Here is a 25,713-nt window from a genome sequence, read left to right on the forward strand (position 1 = left end):
CTGCAAACCGCAAAACTTTCCAACAACTCATACCAGAGCAAAACCAGGGGAAGTCTCTGTGTGGCCTTTTAATCTTTATTTAATCTCATCTTAGCGACTCATGTTCCAAGGTTTCTGGCTGTGACTGTGTCTCAGTGTAAAATAAGTTTTAAATGTCAAAACAGCAGAACGTCACTGATGACGGATCATTAGTTTTGAGTATGTGCCAAAGGTAGAGATGTAATCTAAGACTCTCCAGAGGCGACCAGAGGCGACCTTGCATGACTTTTCATGCCTGTAACACTAATGACAGATCATTTCCTGATAACATGACCCCGGCTAAAAGTGACTCCTCAACTGAAACAGAAACACTTAAAAACAGGTCATGAGAAGGACGGAAGGAAGGAAGAGGTGATCGCGATAATCTGCCCCGGATCAGTGACTCATTATTATTCACTCGGGTTGAAGGCTGAGCTGAGCTCTGGTTAAACAGTTGACTCAAACTATCTCGATTGTTTCCAACTTCTCCTTTTTCACAGCAGCACAAACTGCAGCTGCACGTCTCTCTGAGTGTCGGCTAACTGGTGCAGAGGTGACAGCAGGTGTGTAATCGCAGCTGCTGCTTTAACCTCATCTTGTGACGTCCTTCGAAAGAGTGATGAAACTAAAAGTACAGGCTTTTATTGAAAATGAAAAACTGATCGTCACGGGTCTTCAAGGGGTCAAGGGAGGTCAAGTCAGGAGTCAGCATTCGCCACAAGCTATTAAACAACTTCAAGTCTGTGAGGACGAACACAGGAAGAGCAGGAGCAGGAGCAAGGACCCAGGACAAGACCTGAGAGAAAACTAACGAATAACAACTACTGTTGGTACTGCTAAGTACCAAAAACAAAAACAAAAACAAGCTATTACAAGGAAAGTGAGGGAAGGCAGAGCCATCGATGAACAACAAACAGCCACTGATGTCACTCAGACCACAAGAAGCACAACCAGAAGAAAAAAACATCAGATCAGAGCAAGCAAATATTTCATTCCCTCAGAAATCCAGTGTCAGTCGACCTGTCGAACACAGAACAAGCAGAGCGATCCACACCAGGGTCATGCCAAAATCTTTTTATTTTATTACCAGGCAAACATTTGATCATTATACAATGACATTTCTAAAAATTAAACATTCAAAGACGAGCTTAAACCATTGGATGGAAACAAATATACTCAAATGGAAAGAAAACTGACAAATCGAGTTACTTAAATACAAAAAATAATCTTCTCCATTGCACTTCAACTTCATAAATACAACTCAGAAGGTAAATCTCTCTCTGGCCCAAAGTAACCACATAACAACGCAGTGAACACTTTACAGTGTAACTGCAGTACATTCAATCGTTTACTGTCCTGGTTCATTTCACTGGGGACCAATGGCTGCAGATGCTACAGTGTTGAATGGAAACCAGGCTGTTTCACACCTCCACGACAAATGCTGCGTTCACGTCATATGGGATGAACAGAGGAAAGAGTCCCGTGTTTACAACTGAAGCTGAAAGGATTCGTCAGTTAACTGATTAGTCTACGACTGAAACGAACAAGCAGAAATACTAACGTGTGTTTTATCCCACAGTGGGCTCTGACCATCATACAGAGACAACTCCGCACAGCAGTGACGGCAGAGTTGGTCACGTGAAGGTTAAAAACAATATACATTAAGTTTGGGTTTAATTACCTTGAACGGTGGAAGTGAGACGTCTGGTGTTATTAAAGGCACTGAACACTGATCTGATCTGAGATTCACAGTAACAGCAGCCTCCATCACCACACCGCGGTTTATAATTACCTGTTAATCTGCTGATTGTTATCTCCATTAACTGATTCACCGACAGTGAAAAGAGCGTTTCAACACCGCTGAGTCTGAAGGGTCAAAAACTGACAAACTTCCTGTTCAACCGATCATCAGGTGACACACGCACAACTGCTTCATGTAATCAGTGCTCGCCAACTGAGAAGCAGCTGATCAGGTTCAAGCAAGAAAACTAAAACCCATCGATATACATGCAACCATAAAATGTTTGGTATGTTCACTTAAAAACTGACAAATAATTAATTCAATATCAGTATCAACAGTTACACGATAATTTTTCTCTCACCGGACTAATCGATTAATCGCCTCGTCGTTTAAACTTGACCGAGTGTTTCAGCTTTATATGACATGAACGCAGCATAAACCATCCAGTGAAATGGTGTGTGCACATAAAAAAAGACAGATGTACAGTATAGACACCGTATAAACATGATGGCCAGCCACGTCTGTCACATGTATCATAACAAAAGACGTCTGCCTGTGATATATAACATTTTCTTTAAAAAAAAATACTTAAATCGAAATAACATGTATGTTGAGTCGAAATCTCACAATGTTTATAGTAAAATATATCAAGTTGATTATGAGTGACGATAACAGTTTCCGTCTCGTTGCGACTGTAAGTTCTGCGACAGTTTTGGCAGCCTGGGACGTCCCGTCTCTTCACAGAGACGATGCATGGGAGCATCAAAGTGCTGTTTGCTTGATTGTAATTTCCTCCTCGACCCCCCCCCCCCGCCCCCCCCCTCCCCCTCCCCCGACCACTTCCTGTCTTTTCCTTGTATGCCACGAGGTTGAACTAGTTCCCATGTTTCTGTCTATTATTCTCCTTTGTGATAAATCCACCTCAAACCCCCAAATCTGGTGCTACAGTTTGCTTAGATTTGCAATAACAGTAGAAATGAGTATCATCAGTTTTTATGAGTGAAGGTAAATATTGTGCAGCAAAAGGAAAAAGAGTAGAGAGACACAGCTTCATTTGTTTCCTCATACAAAAACAAGAATATTCACCGATCAGACTCTGATGGGAGTGGACTGACACCACCGAGCATGTGTGACCTCCGTCGCATTTTTTTTAAAAAGAAGATCAAGAGAACCATTTTTTAAAGAGAATATCCCGAGTCCATGTACAACTGTACAATGTCTGGAGCCACTCTGCTGTTTTAACAGCTGACAGTCCTTAGTGTTACGGAGCACAAGCAGGGATGGAGGACGAAACAGGTCTTAGGCATTTCGCTTTTTTAATTTTGTTGTTAAAGTTTCGTATTTCGTCCAGCTCCAGTCTTGGTCCTTGAACGGGGAAAACCATGATGTTAACATGTGAAACGACAAAACTATTTAATAAATAGTGAAAAGCAGCAGCTAAATATCTTGATCATTTGGTTCACTGTCTCATCACAGTCTGTAAAAAGTGCTTTTGAGAAAGTTTCCTGTAAACTGAGTGATGATAATCATGAACTGTTTTTAATAAATATAATTTAAATAAACAAAAAAAAATAACTCTCTGAATCATGCACACTGAACACTGCTGTTGTTTATAGATTTGTATTTATTACTGTGTCATCTGATCAGAAAATGTTTGGAAGTCTCTGTGACAGTTTCAAAAGATTCTGGGAGGATGTAAATTCAATTATCTAAAAGAAAAACTGGAAAATTGAGCATAAACCGTAAGATTCAGCTTCACCACTGGTAGCAGACCACTTTCCGTTTTTCCCCAAAGGGAAACCGAGGGCACAGCTCAAAATTAGACTTTTATAAAGGCAACGCTCAGTGACAACACACTGGACGACTAAACCACCACAGATTTAACGCAGCAGACTCACCACTATGCTCTTGGCCTGTTCGTCAGCAGCCTCCTGCATCAGGCTGGTCAGCTGACTGAGGTACTTCTGGTTCTCCTGCAGCAGACGTGGGGCAGCATCACTGAGAAGAAACACACACACAGACCCTGTTAGAGAAGATTTAATCACATGAGAGCGCCGTCGTATGTACAATGTATTTAGTATTTCACCGACTACAGAACACCACGGGGGAGAAAGAGCGCTGACCTACAAAACCATGTATGGCAGTATTCATACATGACAGTACAATCACTCACAGTGCATCTCCTGCCGTTCCCAGCTAACACACACAATAACAACCACATTCACACAGATACACAAACAGTTTGGGCTGTAAAAAACACCAAAGGAAAATAATAATAATCATAAGACCATGCATGTTCAACACTGTGGCTTTTTTCATGTTCTATAGGCAGAAAAACACAACGCTGAACAGATGAGTTGGTTTTTTTTTTTTCCACAAACAGAAAAAAAAGACTCTTCAACATAAAAACAAACTGATCTAAAATTAGAAAATAACTGACACATGATTCATTGTTGGTGCAGCCAGGAGCCGCTCTGATAAAATCTCAAGCTGATCCATCTTTAAAGGGGATATATGCTTTTTGTGTTATGATGAACAACATGTAAAAATGGCGAATACGTTTTCTTGAGTTGTCCGAGCACACATCTTTAAAAATAATCAACCAATCCAATCTGCTACCTGTCATTTGGCCCAGGCAGGGAGGTTAGAGGATGTGGGGAGCTGACAGGTTGCGCTGACTGTGACCACTGAGAGACCTGCAGCAGGTTGGACGACTCTGGACTGGCTGCTATCGAGCTCCGTGACGAGTTCTGAGCCTGGAAGAGAGAGAGAGATCACACAGTTTCAGGCAGAAATAATAAACATGCTTGTCTTTCTCCAACAAAAGGAATGCAGGCCGCACACCCTCCTGCTCAATGTTTTCAGTGATTCAGAGTCTAAGGAAGGAAACGGAGAACATAAAGAACCCCAGCTGGGGAGAAAACACTGAGCCTCTGACTTATGAACTGAAGAGATAAGATCGACAACGTGGAACTGAAATGATCGGTCGACTCAGTGATAGGCAGAAAATTTATCAGCAGCTATTCTGATAACCGATTAATCAATTTCCAAGGAAAAATGTAAAATACTATAACATTACCTGGTGTTACATAATGAAGAATAACTTACGCAGGCGATCTTCAGTAAATGCCAGAACTCTCTCTGTCTCTTTATCTGCATCTGCATCACTGTGTTGTCAGCATCCTTGATGCTCTCCAGGGTTTTCTCGATTCGTGGAAACAAGTCAATGATCTTCTGTTTGCTGATCAGGATCTTACTGTTGAGAACAGACAAAAAAAGGACACACCTTAACATGAAGTACTACTACAGTGGCTTTTTGAATCACAAGCACACGTACAGTGAAGTTACAACTGTCCCTGTCAAAGTGAAGCCACAGGCCTGACAGTGAAGTAATGAACCGAACGTCTCTGAGCACATGGATCTTACCTGAGGTGGGTGTACAGGTCTTTGAGGACCTTGTCTTGGTTCTGGACAGTCTGAATGATGGCCTTCACCATCTCAGAGCTGTCACAGCTCACATCTGGGTCAGGTACTGAGAGAAAGGCAGCAGGTTAACCACTGTCTGATTATTGTGATTTCTTACTACAACATTTTGAATGACAATAAACTTGATTTAAATGTTACTTACTTTTGCACTTCATCTTCAGTTGCTTATAGAGCTCGATCGCCTTTTCTTCTCTGCGATAAAATGAATTTGTATGATTTAAACATTTAAAACACTAAATTCCAAAGCCTGGTTATTTACAGGTCTTTTGAACAGCAGATTATTGTCTGATGCAGTCTGTTTAAGATGCCGCTGGACTGAAGCCGTCTTCTCTATCTGCCCGATGGAAGTGACACCAGCCAAAGCTTTTACAGCAGCACAGAGAAGGGTTTGTTTGTTTTTAAACAACAAACCATTTAAATCTGATCTAGCAGTGGCAGGTGGTGAGTGGACGGCTGCTCAAAGCGCACATGAAGAACCAGCAGGAGAAAGCACAGTGAGTTGTGTAAACTTTTCATGACGGCACAGGGGATGTGCTGTAACGCAACAACAGAAGCTAATTTAGGCTGTTTGTGTGTTGTGATCACAACATTAGCACCAGGGCTAACCAGTTTGGAAGAAAGAGAGAACAAAACATGGGATAAAGACTATATGTGATAACTACATAAACCCAGTGCAACGTCTCCTGGGCTCAGACTCCATTAACACTCACAGCTGCTCCATCTTGTCTCCCTGGCGTCGGGCGTACGGGCTCCTCTGGAGTTCCACTATCTCAGAGTGCAGAGCCATGATCTCGTCATCCAAATGGCTCACCTCTGCCACCTGCAGGACAAAGCGGGAATCAAGCAGGACAAAGCGGGAATCAAGCAGGACTGTCCCAGGAAGGATTTGTATTGATAAACATCACAGGTCATTTTACTGTTTTACTGTAAACATGTATTACCTGTGCGAAAGCAGCAGCTCTCTCCTCGTTCTCCTGCCAGGCTTTCAGCATCTTTTCAGAGGCTTTGGACAAACAGACAACTCATCAAAACAAACATCATCTTGCTCAGTGCTATAAAAAATATTCCCATATGCAAATGTTCTCCATTAGAAAGCTAGATATCAAATCAAAACAAACAGCTTCCAGTACACACTCACATATGCCATAGTGCATCTGATCGCTGTATTTTTCCAAGTCGTACTGGATGCTGCTCTTGAAGAAGTCCAACTTGGCTTTCAGCTGCTGGGAGAAGCCAAACATGCTGTTCTTACACCTGGTCAGGTTGGTGTTGTAGCGCAGGAGACTCAACCTGGACGAGGAGGGAGGAGACGATTCAGAGGGTTAGAAGAAAAACGTGTGAAAACCAGCAGAGACAATACAGCCTTCATTTTCCTGCACAGCAATACAACAATGATTCCTGACGGGAGAATTAATTAATTAAGGTGACACTGACAGGCAGCAGAAAATGGGCAGATGGATTAACCAACGGAAAATGATTCATTAAAGAGATTATGACCCTCCTAGCTACTGTACGAGCAGTAGTGACTGTTTACTACAGATCTGATGGTTCAGACTGAAACGCCACAAAAAGACTGAACAAAGAAACAAACCTGCAATCAGATAAAAAACACTATAAAACACACACGTTCCCTTGAATATGCAAACACTCAGTCTTATAAGAGGTGTGGCCTTGACTCAGTGAACTTGAGTATCTTATATATCTTACATACACTGCCCGTGAGTTGGTTTCCGTCCCGATCCTGATCCTGATGTGTGTATGTTTCCTACCCTCCAGCACACACGGAGTAAACAAACTATAACAGCATCCTGCCTCAGTCCTGGTTCGGCTGCCAAAATAACATGACTGAAATAATCCCTAGGGGGCGCTTCTGCTTCTGCAAGAGCGACTCCTGACACGGCTCTGAGCGTTTGATTGTTTATTGTGTATTGTTGGTTTGAAAAGTGTGTTCTTGTGGTAATGGATCACTTCAACGGACAGCTAACAACAACAGCACTTTATTTGCTTGCCCTCTGGTTCATTTTAACAGTTTTATGGCCAGTAAATGGACTTTGTTTGCCACCGGCGCAGCCATTCACCACCACCACAGGTAGACTCACATATTCACGGAGCTACCTGTTGGAGCTCGGCCAACAGCTGCCAGGGTCAGCACAACTACCGTCCCTCACTGACAACATCCCCGGTCAGATACTCCGCAGTCAAAAACGCAAACGGATCCGGAGGAAAAGGGGGTCCCGAGGGGGAATAAGAAACAGGTTAAGGAGGAGAGGCAGCCGGCTACCACTACCTGCAATCGCGCTGTCAAACGTGCGATCGCTTCGGAATAAAATGGAGGAACTTTCCACACTCCTGAAGTCCGATCAGGACTACCGACAGACCAGCCTCTTCTGCTTCACGGAAACCTGGCTCACAGAGGACACAGACCTGCAACTGGAAGGTTTTAACATCATTCGCTTTGACAGGGATGCATCGAGAACCAGGAAATCGATTGGGGGCGGAGTTTGTATGGCTGTCAACAGTAAGTGGGCAACAAACTTTACAGTGAGAGAAACAAGGAGCTGTAAGCACTACGAGCTGCTGACGGTGTCTTTCAGACCGCATTACCTACCCAGAGAGTTCTCTCAGCTGACTGTGATTTTAGCATACGTCCCAGGACCGGATTTTAATATGGCGGCAGAGCAGATAGCTGACAGCTACCACAGAGCTGTCAATCAGACTGGGGCACAGCCTGTATTTCTCCTCGGAGATTTTAACCGCTGTGACATTAAGACACATCTGCCCCATCTGGAACAGTACGTCACCACACCCACCAGAACGAACAACATACTGGACCTGTGCTATGGAAACATCCCAAATGCATATGTATCAAAGCCACGTCCCCCTCTCGGCCGGTCAGATCACAACGTCATCCTGCTACTACCAAAATACAGATCACAACTAAAAACAGGTCAGACAATTACAAAAACCATTACAGTTTGGAATAATGAAGCAACAGACACACTCAGGGGTTGCCTTGAACTCACAGACTGGGACTTGTTTTTTAATGACTGTAATGGGGATCTGAATTCTTTGACAGATGTCCTGACTTCATATATTTTATTCTGTGAAGACACTGTTACTCCCACAAAAACCATAACCATCTACCCAAACAATAAAGAATGGTTCAGCAAAGACATGAAACTCTGCCTAACCCAGAAGAAAAAAGCATTTCTTCAGGGGGACAAGCAGAGAGTGAGAGAGCTGGAGAGGGAGTTCAGGAGACAGTCTGCCCTTGCAAAAAACAATTATAGGAAAAAGGTAGAGGACAAGTTAACATCTGGGAATGTGAGGGAGGCATGGCAAGGACTGAACATCATGATGGGCCGTGCCACCAAACCAGCTGCAACTAGCTGCACAGACCCTGCCTCATTGTGGAAGAACTGAACACCTTCTTCAGTCGGTACAACCAAGACAAAACACCAAGAAACTTTGCTTTTAACAGTCAGACCAACAACGAAACCCTTACTGTGGATGAGCAGCTGGTGACCTCCATCTTACAGAAGGTGAACCCACACAAAGCCCCTGGCCCTGACAGGCTCAGGGGCAGGGTGCTCAAAGGCTGTGCTGCACAGTTGGGTCTAGTCTTCACCAGGCTGTTTCAGCTTCTTTTAGATTGCGGCTGTGTTCCCAGTCAATGGAAGGAGTCCTCCATAATTCCCATCCCCAAAAAGGCCCATGCAAAAGACACAAAAGACTTCAGGCCTGTGGCCCTCACATCAGTGCTTTGCAAATGCATGGAGAAAGTTGTGTGTAATATGATGTCTCACACAATCTCAGGAAAACTAGATCCTCTCCAGTTTGCCTATAAGGCCAAACGAGGTGTAGAGGATGCAAGTTTGACTCTTTTAAACACTGTTGCACAAAATATGGACTCTGCACAACCACATACTCGGATTTTATTTATGGACTTTTCCTCTGCTTTTAACACTGTAAACCCGGACACTCTGCTGTACTGCCTCCTGGACTTACAGATCCACCCATTGATGCTTTTATGGATTAGAGACTTTTTAACAGACAGACCACAGCAGGTGTTTTTAAATGGTTTTAAATCCAGTAAACTGGTTTTAAGCACAGGTCTTCCACAAGGCTGTGTTTTATCTCCCCTTCTGTTCTCTGTCTACACCAACAACATCACCTGTAGCAGGGAGGGAATGAGTCTTTTAAAATATGCTGATGACATGGCCCTAGTAGCCCACATGGTCAGTATGGAGGCTGTCACACAGTACCAAACAGCGGTAGATAACCTGGTAAAAACCTTCAGTGAGAAATCACTGGAATTAAATATTTCAAAAACAAAGGAGTTGTGCTGTGTGAGCAAATATACAGCTGCAAATATCCCGCTTTTTAAACCACTTAGCATTCACGGGGAGCAGGTTGAGCAGGTGGAGTGTTTTAAATATCTGGGGACACAGATAGACACCCGCCTATCATTCCAAACACACTCGGACTCAATCTACAATAAAGCGCTTCAGCGCCTCCATCTCCTTAGAAAACTCAGGTACTTTAATGTCAGTAAAAAAATCCTAACCATGGTATACAGGTCACTCATAGAATCCATTCTCACCTTTAACATCACATCCTGGTACAACCTCCTCACTAGCAAACAGAAGACAAAACTGTCACGGATCACAAATCAAGCCAGCAAAATAATTGGATCACCACAAACTCCACTGTCCCACCTGTACAAACGCTCTGTGATCAGGAAAGCCACCCTGATCACAGAGGAACCCTCTCACCCCCTCCACCACTCCTTCAGTCTTCTTCCATCTGGCAGGAGATACAAAGTCCCACTAGCCAGAAAAACAGTCCACAAAAAATCATTCATCCCAACAGCAGTCAATGCCCTGAACAGCAAAGGTGCAATAACCTGATCACGTTTTATTATCAGCGGGATTTTAGTTATTTTTTACATTTATGTGGTCTTAGTATGTCTGTATGTGAGTTTTTTTACTATGTGTTTTTACTATCTGTAAATGTGCTACTGAGCCCTGTCAAAGGCAAATTTCTGTTACACTTGTATCAGACAATAAAATTCTATTCTATTCTATTCTATTCTATTCTATAAACCATCACCTCACTACAGTTTGAACTCAGGTTGAGATGCATAGTGAAGCTCTACCTCTAAAAATCAGAACGCAAGACATTTGTTATCACTCCAACATTAAATGTAGGTCATTTTTTTAGTGTTCTGATGCTTTACAAAAATGCTGAAACCCTACGACTGACAGAGAATAAACCTCATGATTTTTATGATTAAAAAAACATAACAGATTGCAGAAGGCGGTCATGTGACTCACATAGCAGCCCTCTGTCCTTGGAAAAGTCTGCTGTAGTCCTCCTTCAGACCACAGATGTAGCTTACTGCTTCACCCCAAACCTTCTTCAGTGCTACCAGGGGCAGCTGGGTCTTGGCCTCTTGGACTGCAAAATCAAAACAAGACTCATCACAATTGTCCTACATGATGTTACAACAGTGTGGAGGACACCGGCAACATCTAGCAGATTAAGTTGTCACTAGGGATTCACCTCGGTAAAAATAACTTCTGCTATAGACCAGATTTTACACCTGTCAGCCCAACTGGGACAACTGGGACAGGAAGACGAGATGGAAAACCAGTGATCTGTTAAACATGTTCAACTGATGCCTGAAGGCACATTTATCAGTTTGCTTCATTTCACGAAGCTGCCTCATTAACTCACCTATGGTGTTGACTTTGTCAGGCAGCGGTCTGGCACTGAAGGGCCCAGAGTACTTGGTGATGCTCTTGTCAAACAGGTATACGATGTAACTATCCCACCCCCGCTACACAAGAGAGACAGAAATCATCACTGTTACAGGCTGCACACACCTTTCCTATCGCTAATTACGGTTCAGTGCACATACACTGAGTGTGGTATGAATCATAATTCCTGCAGATGTTTTTCAGCACTGTCTTCATCAGACCTACAGCATAAATATAACCTGACTCTGTACATTAGTTTATCCTTTTATATCTCTGTATGCACTTTTTCTGGTTATTTGCTAAACTGCATTTTGCTGTACTGGCACTTCCTGTGTGCAGTGCCAAAGCTGAACTTTCTTTAATCCTTTAAAGGGTTAAAAAGGAAATTTCAGTGGCCAACGATCAACTTACCACTCCGTCCAGGACACACTGTGCCGCGGGCTTCCTGGGGTCCAGTGACACACCCGTCTCCTGCAGCAGCTCCTGGTTCACCACTTCGATCTTGGTCTCAGCTTCAATGCGCTTCTGCAGACTGTGCAGACTCTCATCCGGAGTCAGCTGGAAGGAGTGGACTTGAGCTGTGGTCATGTTCAAGATGTGGACGACCTGAAGAGACAGAAGAAACAAGCTGTCCGTGTATGTACAGGTAAACTCACACCCCCCCCCTTTTTCCTTTTTTCCCCTTCAGAACCAGAATTTGACTCGTGACATTACTTGAGAACGTTCTCCACACTGATCCCTTTAAACTTATTTCACATGTGCATTAATTCAATTCAATTCAATTTTATTTATATATCGCCTTCCACACTCAAAACGCTTTACAGAGACCCAGAGCAGCACATTAGTTCTCCCCAGCACCTGTGCACAGACTCTGATGTGTAACAATCAGTGCACTTCCCCTTTAAGGCAGATCAATGTGGTGTCAGCTTTCAACAGATGCCAAACATTTTAGTGTCTGCTGCCAAAGTGCAACATCACTTCTACTGAATGCACAAACATGTTTATCTTAATTTCCTCCAAGCACCAAATATAGAAAACTAACTTTGCACTGAATGTCTGGTTAGATTCCTTTTCTTTGATCAGATAGTGATTTATTACTTTATTTAGAGCTTTTCAGTCATAACAAAAATCAAAATAAACACGGGAACACAACAAACTAAAACCCCATATCCCAACTTCCACCTTGATATCTACATACACAGCAGTGGCCATGTACAGAACAACAAATGTCTCACACACACACACACACACACACAGCCATATACAGACAGCATTTTCAGTTCTCCTCAAGGAAAACACCAGAAACCAGCATCAAACATTCTGGTCTCTTGAGGTTATTCCCAGAACTTTCAGTCAGAAAGAAGAAGAAAACACGATTTGATATTGATACTAAAACTCAGGCATTGTATTGGCACTAGTATGGAATTTTTTCTAATAACACCCAGCCCTTGTAATGACAGTAAACCATCAACATTTTCACAGTGTCATAAACAACAGCTACCAGTTTCAAGAGACAAAAAGTTAGTGCCAGCTGCTGACCCAGATACAGCTGGTTCAAAAGCTGCGATAAAAGTGCTGCATCCTGGGATAAAACTGTCAGTGACTCACCTTCATACTCAGTATCTGCTCCAGGACTTCAAAGCACTGGGGTTTCTTTGTGTCAGAGTTCATTTTGCCTCCTCTCTGCACAGGGTCCCACTTTAACATCAGCTGAAGCAGCGCCTCCATCGGCTCCAGCAGCGTCCTATAAAACAGCAACTTAAATAAGTGTTCGTGGAGAGGCATTAGCATCGAACACCGTCCAGATGCTCACGGCTAATTCAATTACTACAACACAAGTTAAAAGTTAAAGCTCCTAGCTCTAAGTTCACAAGTCCAAGTGGCCAGTATACAACAACATAATCTGTCCTCACAGAGAAGGAGACAAATCACCAAACATACTGTCTGCTTGAAGTGATAATAAAAACAAAATGGCTGCTGAATCTTTCATTAAAGGAATTTTAACAGAGTTACAACCTGCTGAGATTGTTGGGGTAGGGGAGGTGTGTGGAGAACCTGACTTCTCCATTCAGCTCTTCCACAGCCATGATGTCTTTTGGACCTTTATTCCTCACTTTGCTGGCCCTGTGGATGAAAAGACACACAATTAGTCCATTAATTGATTAGTGGATTTGCAGACCAGAAAAAGACGTGAAGGTGTCATCGTCAGCTCTGACGTTGTGAGGGGAATTTCCTCACAACTTTTTGTCATTTCGTAGAGTTCAACAAAGTTAGGTTGCTAACTAGAAAGACGTATTAAGGTGTGGTGTGTTCATCAGACAAACTACCGTAACCAACTTCCCATAAAACGTCCATGTCATAGTGTTTTGCTTATCAGGTCAACTTACCACTGCACAGGTTGGAGGTTGTGCAAGAAAGGACGGAAACCACAGCTGCATTCAAATATCATCGTACCAAAGCTCCAGTAGTCCACAGTAACGGTGTATGGCTTATTCTCAAACAGCTCAGGTGCCTGCAGGGAAAACGTGGAGCATATCAACATGACACTTCGATGATGATGACTTCAATGTTTTTTTTTTTTACTGTTTATCAATTTACAGCAAGTGACAACGTCATTTTCTACTGTTTATCCTTTACATGCTTTTCAGTTGTAGAGGACCACGGTGAATTAGAGGCTCTACATCATTTGTCAGGGCAGGAGGAAGATTAAAGGATTTAAATTCATTGTTAGAATACGACAGAGCACATAAAGCTTGCTGCATCTGAAGATCAAGAAATAATTACTTGTTTGCTTAAGTACTCACCAGGTACTGCAGCGTGCCGACAAAGGAGGTACACAGACTACCCTGGTCCAGGTCTTTAGCATAACCCAAGTCAATGATTTTGTGAACCAGCTGTAGGAGAATAAATAAACGTCAGATAATTCCTTCAGGATGTACGGTCAAAAAGAGGAGGCAGAAAACCAAAACGCAGCAGCTTACCTTTCCGTTGATCTCTTGCAGCACTATGTTTTCAGGTTTTAGATCTCTGTGTATGATCTTATTTTCGTGCAGATACTGGATACCAGATCCTAGAGCAGGAATCAGTAGTTTAAATAAATGATAAACTTCTAAAAGACAAACCTGAATGAACAAGGTGCACAAAGAAAAAGAAAATGCTGGACGTACCAACATCATTGAGTAATGAAAGCACTTCACTCTCTTTCAAACCGCAGCAGTTTTCAGGTTTGCTCAGCACCTGTGACAAAGACAAATGCACATTCATTCCATCACACCTGCGGTAAAACTGTGTCAGATGCCAGAACAGTGACACAACCTGCCTGACATGAGATGGACTGATAAGCATGAGTGACGAATGTAAACCCCAGAGTATGTTCACTCTAAGCCAACTAAACATACTTTCTAATTCCCCCTTCCCCAGCTGTCAAAAGGCAGGCGGTGCATCAGACTCCTTAACACATGCTGACAGTGAAAACTGTTTTATTATTTGTTGACAGAAGAGAACAGAGATTTAATATTTTCCTACTGTTAAGGTGTTTTAGTCATTTTCATAAAGGTCTCTTTATGAAAATGACACAAGGACACATGTACATGACACATGTAAATAGCATTTTCAAATTTAGCTGGCTCGCTGTGGATATACTCCACAGCAGCCTCTCTTCCACGAGCCCCTCACCTTCCTCAGGTCTCCCCTGGAGCAGTACTCCATGGCCAGCAGTGGAAGATCATTTAAGGCTATGTCCTCTATCTCCTCTGGGACATCTCGGGCTGTCACAACATTTATGTGATTTAATCTGAGTGAGAGACAAGGAGGAGTCAGAGATACATTACTTCTTAATAATACCCATGCAGAATAACTGCATTGATCATTATGACATCAGGAAGTTACTGTATAATGCCTTCAAATCAAAGTGCTTTGTAGATAAACTGTTACCACAAGTAGAAGATAAATACAAACTTTTTCATGATCTGGATTTCTCTGCTCCATCTGTCCTTATTCCTTGGTGTGAGCTCTAGACGACACATTTTGACAGCTAGTTTTTCATTTGTTTCCTACAAAACAGAAAATTTGAAAATCCATTATGATATAAATGCACAAAACTGTATGCACAAAAAAAGCTGTGCAGTGTGTATGTAGCTTTGTGTATGGAATTCCCTGTTGTAGAAGCCAGCCTCTTTTCATTTTCACTTTCTTCAATGATTGCAGTGGCAATGTTGTCCAGAGTGTGTTGATATTTAGTGGGGTCCATGGTATAAATTACTGTTTGCTGCAGAGGTTGTATTTATTTCTTTTGCCTACCAAAGTCAACCAAATCTTTAATTATGTCAGAACACACAGCTAGCTGGAGTGCTATGTTGACAGCAAAGGGAAAAGTGGTGTTTTACTACTGATTATTTCCCAAGGTGTTCCCTTCCTATTTTTTTTTTAATGCAGCTGAGTGTCACATGTCTGCAGTATCAGGGGTTGAATGGTCCAACACTCACATGATGTTGGTAGAGGTAAACATGGGCAAAGCCGCCCATACCCAGCCTCTCTCTCAGCTCCCAGTCTCCGCAGTTCTGGTTCTGCCTGAAGGGAGGTTTCTCCATTGTTGTAACTAGACCTGCAACGAGTAGTCCATGAATCCATCAGCTGATGCCACAGAAAATTAACCGCCAACTATTTTAATAATAGATTACCGAAATCCGTTATATTTTAAGCAAAAACAAACCAACAAACAAAAAAAGATTTGCCGTTCTTGGCTTCTCAAAGCTAGCTTTGAGAATTTGATGCTTTACTTTGTCATACATGACCGTAAACTGAGTATCTTTGGATTTTAGATAAGTGAAGGGGAAATACAACAGGCGTTTCACTGTTCTTACACAGAAAACGATGAATCGATTGATCGAAATAGTAATCGGTAGATGATAGAAATGAAGTAATCCTCAGATGTCGCTAAACTTGTAACACAACCTGGGCCAAAACAGAAAAAACCTTTACACCGCAGCTACAAAAACCCGACAGACCTACATTTTTACTGCATTCATTTTCAACGTATCTGTGGTGATACACTGACCGCGCTTGTAGAATTTCTTCTACCGAAATAATGCTATCAAGCTCAGGGGCAAGACTATATCCCGGTGGAGCTGCCAAGCTAATGTCAGTTCACTTTCGATGTTAGAACAATAACGCTGCCAAACTGCCATTTTGTGTCAATGTGGCATCAGCAGGCTGTCAATTCTTAAATATGACAGTTTCATCTAACAGGTAACAGATATGAAAATATACACACAAGACAAACTATTTTTTTAAAAAAACACTGGCTCTATTGGCTAGCTGTCGAACAGCTACTGTTTAGCTAACCGTTAGCAGTCCAGGAAATAGCCGGAGCCGTGTGCTAGCTTTTCAGTATTAGGAAATGAAGGCTTCGAGAGCGGGAAAGCGACACCGCGGTGGATGTTTCTGAGACGAGCTGTGAAAACGCGTTGTGAGACTTACTGAGTGTCCGTGGGCCGGTGTCATGAGCCGTCGTCGGTACGAATGCGGCCGCGTCTTGTTGTTTTCGGGTCAGCGCTGCGCCGTCAGTGTGTACTTTCCTTCGTAACGTTCCCAGAAACCCCGGCTGTGCTTCTTCAGAGCGACCCGAGGCTGCGTTCAGCAACACCACGCCCGCTGTTCAACAACGCTAAAACTGTTTAACAACCGACTTAGACTATTAGACTTAGACTAATCATACAGCATGATTACTTAATGTGGCAGTTATTTTCTTGATTAACTGATTAATAATTATGTCCTTAGAGGATATTTAAAAAGACAGCAGTCCAGAATCCAAACATATTCGGTTTACAACTATGTCTGACAGCGAAAAACTTTTTTTTTTTTTTTTAAATAAATGAAAGCACTGAATTTATCAATGAAATGACTGAATCCCAGTCGTGACCATATGATGGAAACGATGATATGATTAATTACGTTACTGGGAATGAATGATTTATACAAAAATACTGACAAAAATGTGTTAAAATGTGAGTAAATGTACGTAGGTTACATTCCACACGGACACGACAAACCTTTCAAAGCACTTTTATTTTAATCTTCTACGCCTCCCAAAATGAGAAGCTCACAAACAACATTTCCTTGGTGAGTTTTAACAAGGCAGTGACACATGTAGTTCACTGTATGTATAGCATAAAATGAACATTGCCTTACCTGCACCAGTCTTAAAAACACTGACATGGACCACATCAGACCTTTACATGTAAAAAGATTTGTATGAGCTGGCTCGATTCTCTAAAACACAACAGCATACAACAGCATTAAATATATCCATTTCCTTCATTCACATTGATAATAAAAAAGAAAAAAAAAAGACCATGAGCTCAAGGACAGGAAAAAAAATGTGACCTACCTTATATATTAACCCTTCATTTAATGCTCTAACCATAATATAAATGAAAGCAGGCCATAATATCTCATGCTTTATTTACATGTCACATTCAGAAACGAGGCTGTGATGGAAACAGTTAGAGGACAGTTCGCCCAGACTGCTGCAGGCATGCACTGCTGCTTTAACAGAGGTGTTCTGCTGCTGTGGATGCAGCACAACGGGGTGACTTTCACTTGAGCATCACAGAGCCGTCACCAGGGGAACCAGCCATTTCCATGCTAACCAGTGCCAAGGAGATCCTGCAGCTGCTCTTCGATGTCAGTGAGTGGTGACAACACATGGAGAGAGGAGGTGGGGAGGGAGGGGAGGAGAGGGGAGGGGACCTTGGAGACTTTGCCAAGGTGGAGGATCTGAGGAATTGCCTTCCTTTTATACCACGTGTGTCCGTACATGTTTGGCCTGTATAGAGCCTGTGCCCAGAATACACACAACACGCAGAAGGCTGAAGTTATTGCACTCGCTGTTGTTGATTTGTTGTTACTTTTTGGATCTTATTTCAGCACAGTCTCCAGTAACTCGTGTAAAAAAAAGAAAAACATTTTCCTATTAAACCATTAACAGACACCCCCACTGTTGTGCACAAGCCCGAAAACACCCAGTACCCAAAATAAAGTTTTTACTGTTCTTCAACCCTCTAGATTACAGCCATAACCCTGGTCTTCTATGAAGGGAAACTTACATTTTACAGCCAAAAAGTCAGAATGAGTAGAAGAGATACCGAACCAAAGTAATGATAATAATAATAATAAAAAAGATTTTGCTTGAAAACTGACTGAAGATGAATCAGTTGTCAGAGCGACTGTAGGTGAATGATTGATGGATTGATTGTTTTATGTACATTTGAGATTGAAATTTCATTCTCGACCTCGGAAACAGCCGGTGACAAAAACAACCCTACACAAAAAGTGCTCAGGAGACAAAAATTTAAATAACTATATTTTTATGGCAACTGGGCAAAACTCCATGTGCTGAGGAAGTTTGTGTGATGTGATATAAAACCCCACAACACCTACTGATGGATTGTGCTAAATGATGTATGTAGACTGTGGTTGCTTGTTATAAACGGTACAGCCAGGGATAAAATCACAATCAAATGATTCTAATCTTTACAAAACGGTTATTTTGATCAAAAAGTGATGTAGGTGACAGCTGCTTAGAAGTGAAATAAAAAGAATTTTGACTGAATCTTCAAGAATGAATCAAATTGGGACTTTTTGAACCAAAAGCCATCGTCCTTCCCCTCAGCAGACCATGAACGACACTCGACATGAGTCTGGCTGCTCTTTGACAGTTTGGCCACATTATAAACAGCAGATTCAAAGACTATAAATAAATACACATCTGTTACGTCACGTTACGTAACTGGTTAAAGGTACAGGATGTCAGTTATGGCAACAATATACACATAAACTTTTTAAAAACCACCAGAGTGAAAAGTGACACGACAGAAGTGAAGGAAAGTTGCAGACGAGAGACGTGATATCAACTAATGATATTTCTCCTGATGGATTCATTTTAGAGAAAAACAGGAATCACAAGTGTCTTTGAGCTTCTTCTTTTCAGAGCTGCAGTGATTAGTTAATTAAATGATTTAAAAAAATCAGCAGCAACTATTTTGGTAATTTATAAGAAAAAACATCAAAACTAAAATTAAAGTCTTCTACAATTATAAACTGAATATTCTGAGGTTCTGAACTGTTGTTTGGAGAAAAACAAGATATTTGATTATTTCATTATTTCCTGATATTTTATGGACCAAATGATTAATCAAGTGACTAATCAATAAGGAAAATAATCATTAGAAGCAGCTCGGCCGCTCTCTTGTCTGACAAACTAAAATTCAAATATACTCAGTTTTTTAATCACATAAGACAATGAAAGAAGAAAATCCTCATGTGTAAAGACGCTGGGAACTATTTGGCAAATCAACAGTAAATTGATGAACAAAATACTTGCAGATTCATTTTCTGTCGATCAGCTGATTGATTAATCGACAATAGTCTCAGCCCTAAACTCCAGACAGGAACATGATTAAGAGTCAAAACTCTATTGTCTGATTAAGCCTGAATATTCAGTCACTTCACTCTGAACGCCCAGCACAGCATGCACACACTAACACTCACACACCTCGCGGCAAGACAGACACACACACACAAACACACAGACTTGACATCCATAGTTATACAGTCAGGTCCTGTCTCATTTAGCCCTGCAAATCCCATCCCCATCCTCAGGTGAGTGGGTGATGCCATGCATATTCACTGCAGGTGCAGCAGGTGCGATTATGGCTGAATGTTGACAGCTCTCCCTGCTGGTCGGACACTGGCACTGCAGCTGCTCAAGGTGTCATTTTAAAGCCTGAGTAGAAAATGGCTATACATCAATATAATGCAATGAGGTGTATATGGCTACCAAAATCATATGTTCCAAACATTATGTGGTTTGGTATTTAGACCAGTCCACCCACTGCCTCCTAAATGAGGAGTTTCATTATCACAGTCTTCCTTTTTTTTTTTTTTTTTTTAAATATACCACACCTTTTTCATGCATCTCCAACAACGGTATCAACTCTGATCCCATTAAAATCATGCTATCCGTCAGAGCGAGCGCTGTCTTTGGAATACCTCCCACAGCAGCCGAAACCCTTTTTATCTCCACCATGTGGCGTAATCTCACCACAAACACCCTCTGATCACTTACTAATCTTTGATCGGTACATAGGCTTTACTATAATACTCATATTGTGCTGAATTATTAACACCATGTCAGAAAAGAAAACAAAACAACATGATTATTGTGTAACACTCGGACTTACAAGACTTTGCGTGTACCTAATGCATCTTCGCAATAGTGCGTTGAATATATTGTAAATATACTGTCATATATCCTACAATATAAGCCTACAGCAGATGGTGCGTTATATACAACATATCCTGGATGTTTACAAAGAGCATGGATAACATATTTCCTTTTACATTTTCAATATCATATTTCATCATACAATTGACATACACAGGAGGAGTAGGTTCAACATCAACAAACGACTGTAAAATACTGTAAAAATACTGAAAAACAAGAACATTCAGGGTCTGCCTGGTGAGTGTTAAAATAGGGTTTATAAATGAGAGGCTATAAGTACAGACAAAGATTACACAGGTTGGAGTATGGCACCGGCATGAAGAGAAGGACTAAATGACCCTAAAGAACAACTCTGCTGCTCTCAGTTTTGCCCTCAAAGTAGTAAAAGGCCTAAAAGAAGCTGTGCTGGATGCAGGCATGCGGCTCACTGGAGAAAACAACATTCGGCCAAGAAGTAGAAAGAGAACAGAAGCACATCACGGGACAGAAGCAAAAAGCAACTGGGAAAGAAATCGTCTGCTCGAGTAGAGAAAAAAAAAAAGACCTCTTTTGATGAGACGCAGTTACGCTGCTGCATATCAGGAGCACTGTGAGCTTCTACTGATGCTGTCGCCTCTAACCGGCCATCAGTGATTAGAGAGAAGAGGAGAGACGAGCTGCACTGAGCTGCACCATCTCATCATGTCGTACACTGCAGCCGCACCCTCAACACGTCTTCATGATGTGTTGTGCACTGTCCATGGACTCAGCTTGATACCGCCTTCAGTGACATACGCACAGGAGCTAAAAGCTGTAATGTCCAGCTCCCGTATGGAATGTGAACACACCGTGGTGATGTGGCAAAAAAGGAGCTGGAATGTAATGGCTCCGTAAGACCCGGTGACGTTTGACAAGTCCAGTTTTACAGGACTCGAATCAGAGCGGCGGCAACAGTTCAACTGAAATCAAATCATCAGTCGTCTAAAATGTGATGTTTTAAAATGTGTAAACGTGTTTGGTCCCAAAAACTGAGTGAAAGGTCAAGAAAAAAGGTGGGAGAGCGTGGCTGGAGAGAAAAGGAAAGGATGCTGGATGTAGGTCCCTGTGTGGTGCCCTGTTCAATCTGTAAGCACCCTCTTTATCTCAGTGCACAGAACAGTCTGCTGCTGCACCAGCCTCCCTCCTCAAAGACACCTCGTCTCTGCAGATCTGTGACCTCCCAGCTGTTCCTCCCACCTCCCGCTCCAACATCCTCGCTGGTGTTCCCCAGCCTCTCCGCCAGTCACAGGATCTGCACCTCCTCTGTTAGATGAGAAGATTGGGGTGCCGGGTAGGGCGTCATGGTTTGGGGGAGGGCGTGGGGTAGACCCTCACTCCCGCTCCCCCTTCAAGCAGAGCTCCAAACCCTCCTGGATCTCAAATAAAAACCTATGCAGGGAGACAGCCTGCCGCTGGCAGTGCAACGCCGTGCCGCTCCCGGCGCCCCCGCCCTGTCTCACTTCTTCACGGCCTGTCGGTAGCTGTGTCTCTGGCCTTCCTGTCGAACTTTGCTGCTGCAGCCGCTGGCTTTGCTGCTGTTGCCCCCGTCCCTGGTGCTGCTGGCCTGACTGGCCTGGCTGCTGTCCTGCAGCGTGGGGCTGGAGTGAGCCCTCTGCAGCCCATTGTCCTCCAGGAGCTGGGACTCAAACACAGACAGGTCCTCCTCACCGCTCCGGATTTTAGCTCGCAGCAGCATGACGTAAGTCCCATACCGTGTTTTCTGTAAAGGCGTGAGTGTGTAAGAGAGAGACAGACATTCAGAACTGGACAACTGAGGACTGTAATAATGATTTAATGTTTGACTGCATCTCCCATTTTCTTTCTTTCTTTGAGTCCATCTCACCTCAAACTCCAGATACTCGTCTCGCTGGCGGTACTCTTCCAGCTCTCGCCCTTTGACCTTGCGGTCAGGAGGATAAGAGCGCAGCTCAGCCAGCTCAGTGGAGATGGCTCTGAATCGAGCTTCATGGGCTCTGACCTGCTCCTCCTGTAAGTACAAGGTCAACACTGACGTCATGATGGCAGAAGGAAACAATAACAACCTGCCTGCATAATTAATTAATCAGTATTTTGGTTATTTAATCCCACATTAGTCCCACAGCCACCTGAGCACCTGTTCCAAGCTAAGCTCTAATCAGCTGACAGAGACATCTTGTTATAACAAAACCTGTACTGAAAAACTGAGGACATTGTTTTCTCATGATGGGAGTATCATACTGTCATGGACATGTGACTGTTATCAGGCTATTTACTGATTATTTTTGTGTCGTGGGCTAAAAAAACAAACAAACAAACACTTCAAATTTATTTCCAATCACATTTCTCAACAGTTTGACATGAGGAGTGAAATAGCTGCAATCACACCCACTAGTGGCCACTGGTAATATAGCACACTTGTGTTAAGTGGAGTATTTATTCATTAAATTTTAATTTTAATTCTAATTACTCTGCCAAACTCTGAAAAGTTAAATGTCCATGCCGACTGGAAATGTGCAGTAGATCATTATTTTTATTTTTGAGCGTTTCACATGGTCCTGGACTTGACTTGAACCAGATTTAGTCCCCTGTAGGACCCAGCTGTGAGATGGCATGACGATACCTCAGACAGCTTTGACATCGTCCCCGGCAGCAGCGGCCGGCTGAACTTCTTCTGAGAGCCAATGGCTGCTGGGAAAGGAGGAGCCGAGAACATGGCGGCCACCGTGTTGATCCGCGTGATCCAGGACTGCATCTGCTCTGCGTTCCTGTGACACGTAGACACAACAGACACACAAAAGCAGACACAAACAGATCTTCAGCTCCAAAGCACACGCAGTAGGTACAGACACACTTATCAGTTCCCCTCCACAGTGCAGCATGCTCACATCAGCACATGGTTAGCCTGCAACATCAAAGGGATAATTATCAGAAAATGCAGCCTTGCTGTTGCCAAAGAAATTATTTCAGAGGCAATTAATGCCAAAGAGAAAAGGGGCCTGTTTTACACTAACAGACCCATTAGGGGCCCAGGAGAAATATCAGATTGAATCAGAAAGCCTTGCTTAAATCCCGAGGGAGAAACAGAGAGAGAGAGGAAAGATAAAGAGACAAAGAGGAGAGAGACACGGGGAGGGGTACAGTATCTGGGACAAATGCAAGCTGCAACTGGAGCACAGAGCCCGTCCTCCTGGGGTCTGAAACATGTGGCCACTCATGTGCCACTTCCTGGATGCAGCTAACACACACATACACACCTTCACCTCAACGCTCAGTGTGCGTCCTGTTCAACATGTGTGTCATTGATCCGTGCGCTCTCAGCATGCGCTCTGCTCACCATGGCAACATGTGCACAGCTGGCGCCACGTGTTGTTAGCCGAGGCTGGATGCTCAGCTGCGATAAGCCAGCTGCCGAGGCAATGCTACGTGGCCAAAAGTATGCGGACACCATGAGCTCTGGCTCACAGTCGGTGTTCCAATTCATCCCGAAGGTGCAGGATGGGGCTGAGGTCAGACCAGGGTTTGTACATGGGGACCAGTGTTCAAATTACTGGGGAGCCTGGAGGAGCCTACCTGCCACGGAAAAGACCTGAGCTCCTCTAGATCACCAGCAGGTAACAGCAAAGTGTGGATGAAAGGAGACATAGTTACTCACAGTGATGCATCCTTGTATTTTAAATTATTTAAGCCAGACCAAAAATGGAAAATGACGTAAAGCAGCTTCTTAACAAGTCACTTTGTGCCACTTAACGTTTGACCTCTTCAGACACATTCACGTGGTGAGCAAAGTCTCTGTTCTGTCTGTCTCCAAAATAAGGTCAGGGGTGGGGAATAAATCTGATTACTGATCACTTAACTGTGTGTGAATGTGTGGACTTTGTGCTGTAGCATTAAAATTTCTGTCAGTTAAAACTGACAAACAATGAAACATAACTTTAGACCGAAAAGTAAATAAATGTGAATGAGTACAGGTTTGTCCACATACTTTTGACCACATGTTGTAGTGAGAAATGGAAACATGGCTCGAGCAGTGACCTTGTGGAGAGAAGATAAAGGTTCATCTCTGCTGGGTGTGATTAAAGTTTTCTTTTTTCATAATGTATGTGGTTTGAATTTTAAGGTCTGTGCAGATGTTGTGCAGATGTTGTGCAGATGTCTATTGACACACGTGCTGTGTTCTGCAGGTGTGGACAATTGTGGACACTCGCTCACGTCCAGTCTGTTATTCTCTACACGTTATTTCGGCTCAGTGAGGAGCATAAAACTCACGGTGCCTGGAAGAGATACACCCTCCAGTCCGCGGTCCGCAGGTAGAACACGTTGGGCCTCTTGCTGTAGTCGGAAGCTTTCATGGCCAGAGAGTGGTGGATGGACACGGCGTTCTTCAGGTCCTCATCAGAGAGCTGCTTATCGGGCCTGTATTCCCCCTGGATAGGTGATTATAAATAAGAAATGAATGCTATGATTAACACAGAGGGGCCTTAACACAGCTGACTAGTTTTCCTGTAGTTAGAACCAAACTACACGGTTCTTTTCAGAAATTATTAAGAAATAACAAACCTTTTTTTTTATTATTATGAAAAGAAACAAACGTTCAAGGATGTTGTCTAAACACAAGCAGTAGTACAAGAACTTTAATAAATGAATTCTGATTTGACGGTGTCACTACAGGCTCATTCTCAAGTAAACACCGTATTTTTCTCTCCCTTCAGCAGGAAGTTAGAGCAACAGTTGCCTGTTACACCGGCAGAAGTTTCCTCCCACCAAAGTCAGGCCCACCACTGCATATGGCTCCTCACAGGGGATCAGGTGTGGGCAGGTAACACGATAGTAAAGAACATATTTGTTTATTTGTTTGGTTTGTGAACAAACATCCACCGTGGGGGATAAAGATTCACCTTCTGTTACGAACGTGCTGCTGGTGTGAAAGTAAAACAGAATGTTTATGGAGATTCAGGCACCTGTTATTTAAAAGGTTGAATAATGAATTTCAAATAGCAGCTCTTACAAACTGCTTTTCACATAGCCTTTTGGATTTTTCTTTTTTTTTCTTTTTTTTTTACTGGCACAATATAAATAAATTATACTCTGTAATAATGTGAACAACTTACTTTTTGCAGATAAAGAATTAGCCCCTTCAGGATGGCATAGAAGGTCTTCCAGCCTCTTTTCCCTCTTGGTGCTGTGAGGAGGAGAAAACACGAGAACATTAAACCCACATGTATGTAAATACACACGTGTTTTGCAGAGATGTGTGAGTGGATCGTAGCTGATTCCACACACGGTCGATGTGAATGTGTAAAATTGGTTGTGACACAGGACTTTGGAAAAGCAGCCTCTGATTGGTCGGATGGTCCGATGAGGATTTAATGGAGATGGATTAAAATCAGAAGAATTTCACGGAGCTTGTGGGTTTTGTCTTTTTC

General features: G+C 42.8%; 2 protein-coding genes across 3 annotated transcripts in view; both read right to left on the reverse strand.

Moving 5' to 3' along the window:
* Nucleotides 1-1,077: 1,077 nt before the first annotated feature.
* LOC121201596 (inhibitor of nuclear factor kappa-B kinase subunit alpha-like) lies at nucleotides 1,078-16,593 on the reverse strand. The gene is made up of 22 exons (XM_041067490.1): nucleotides 16,486-16,593; nucleotides 15,492-15,610; nucleotides 14,965-15,059; nucleotides 14,683-14,800; nucleotides 14,175-14,244; nucleotides 13,989-14,077; nucleotides 13,812-13,901; nucleotides 13,395-13,519; nucleotides 13,024-13,131; nucleotides 12,616-12,751; nucleotides 11,419-11,613; nucleotides 10,985-11,087; nucleotides 10,582-10,705; nucleotides 6,384-6,535; nucleotides 6,187-6,248; nucleotides 5,956-6,065; nucleotides 5,388-5,437; nucleotides 5,186-5,291; nucleotides 4,868-5,015; nucleotides 4,379-4,515; nucleotides 3,658-3,757; nucleotides 1,078-3,124 (listed from the first exon to the last, which is right to left on the reverse strand). The coding sequence occupies exons 2-22, from the start codon at nucleotides 15,594-15,596 to the stop codon at nucleotides 3,059-3,061; spliced, it is 2,289 nt and encodes a 762-aa protein (XP_040923424.1). The 5' UTR covers nucleotides 15,597-15,610; nucleotides 16,486-16,593; the 3' UTR covers nucleotides 1,078-3,058.
* Nucleotides 16,594-17,112: 519 nt separating this feature from the next.
* The window catches only part of LOC121201591 (PH and SEC7 domain-containing protein 1-like), a 46,043-nt gene continuing 37,442 nt past the window's right edge, over nucleotides 17,113-25,713 (reverse strand). For both annotated transcript variants that reach the window (XM_041067483.1, XM_041067484.1), the window contains 5 exons: nucleotides 25,399-25,469; nucleotides 24,557-24,714; nucleotides 22,911-23,055; nucleotides 22,155-22,298; nucleotides 17,113-22,031 (listed from right to left, as the gene is read on the reverse strand). In XM_041067483.1, coding sequence (XP_040923417.1) covers nucleotides 21,768-22,031; nucleotides 22,155-22,298; nucleotides 22,911-23,055; nucleotides 24,557-24,714; nucleotides 25,399-25,469 — 782 coding nt within the window. In that variant the 3' untranslated portion in view covers nucleotides 17,113-21,767. The remainder of the gene's footprint in view (nucleotides 22,032-22,154; nucleotides 22,299-22,910; nucleotides 23,056-24,556; nucleotides 24,715-25,398; nucleotides 25,470-25,713) is intronic.

Source organism: Toxotes jaculatrix, chromosome 21 (genome assembly GCF_017976425.1).
Source record: "Toxotes jaculatrix isolate fToxJac2 chromosome 21, fToxJac2.pri, whole genome shotgun sequence".
NCBI lineage: Eukaryota > Metazoa > Chordata > Actinopteri > Toxotidae > Toxotes > Toxotes jaculatrix.

Coding starts and splice junctions, on each gene's coding strand:
- LOC121201596 (XM_041067490.1), bottom strand. CDS start 15,596: ATGGAGAAACCTCCCTTCAGGCAGAACCAGAACTGCGGAGACTGGGAG. Junction 6,249..6,383: donor TCAGATGCACTATGGCATAT/GTGAGTGTGTAC, acceptor GTTTGTCCAAAG/CCTCTGAAAAGATGCTGAAA. Junction 5,292..5,387: donor ACTGAAGATGAAGTGCAAAA/GTAAGTAACATT, acceptor CCTTTCTCTCAG/TACCTGACCCAGATGTGAGC.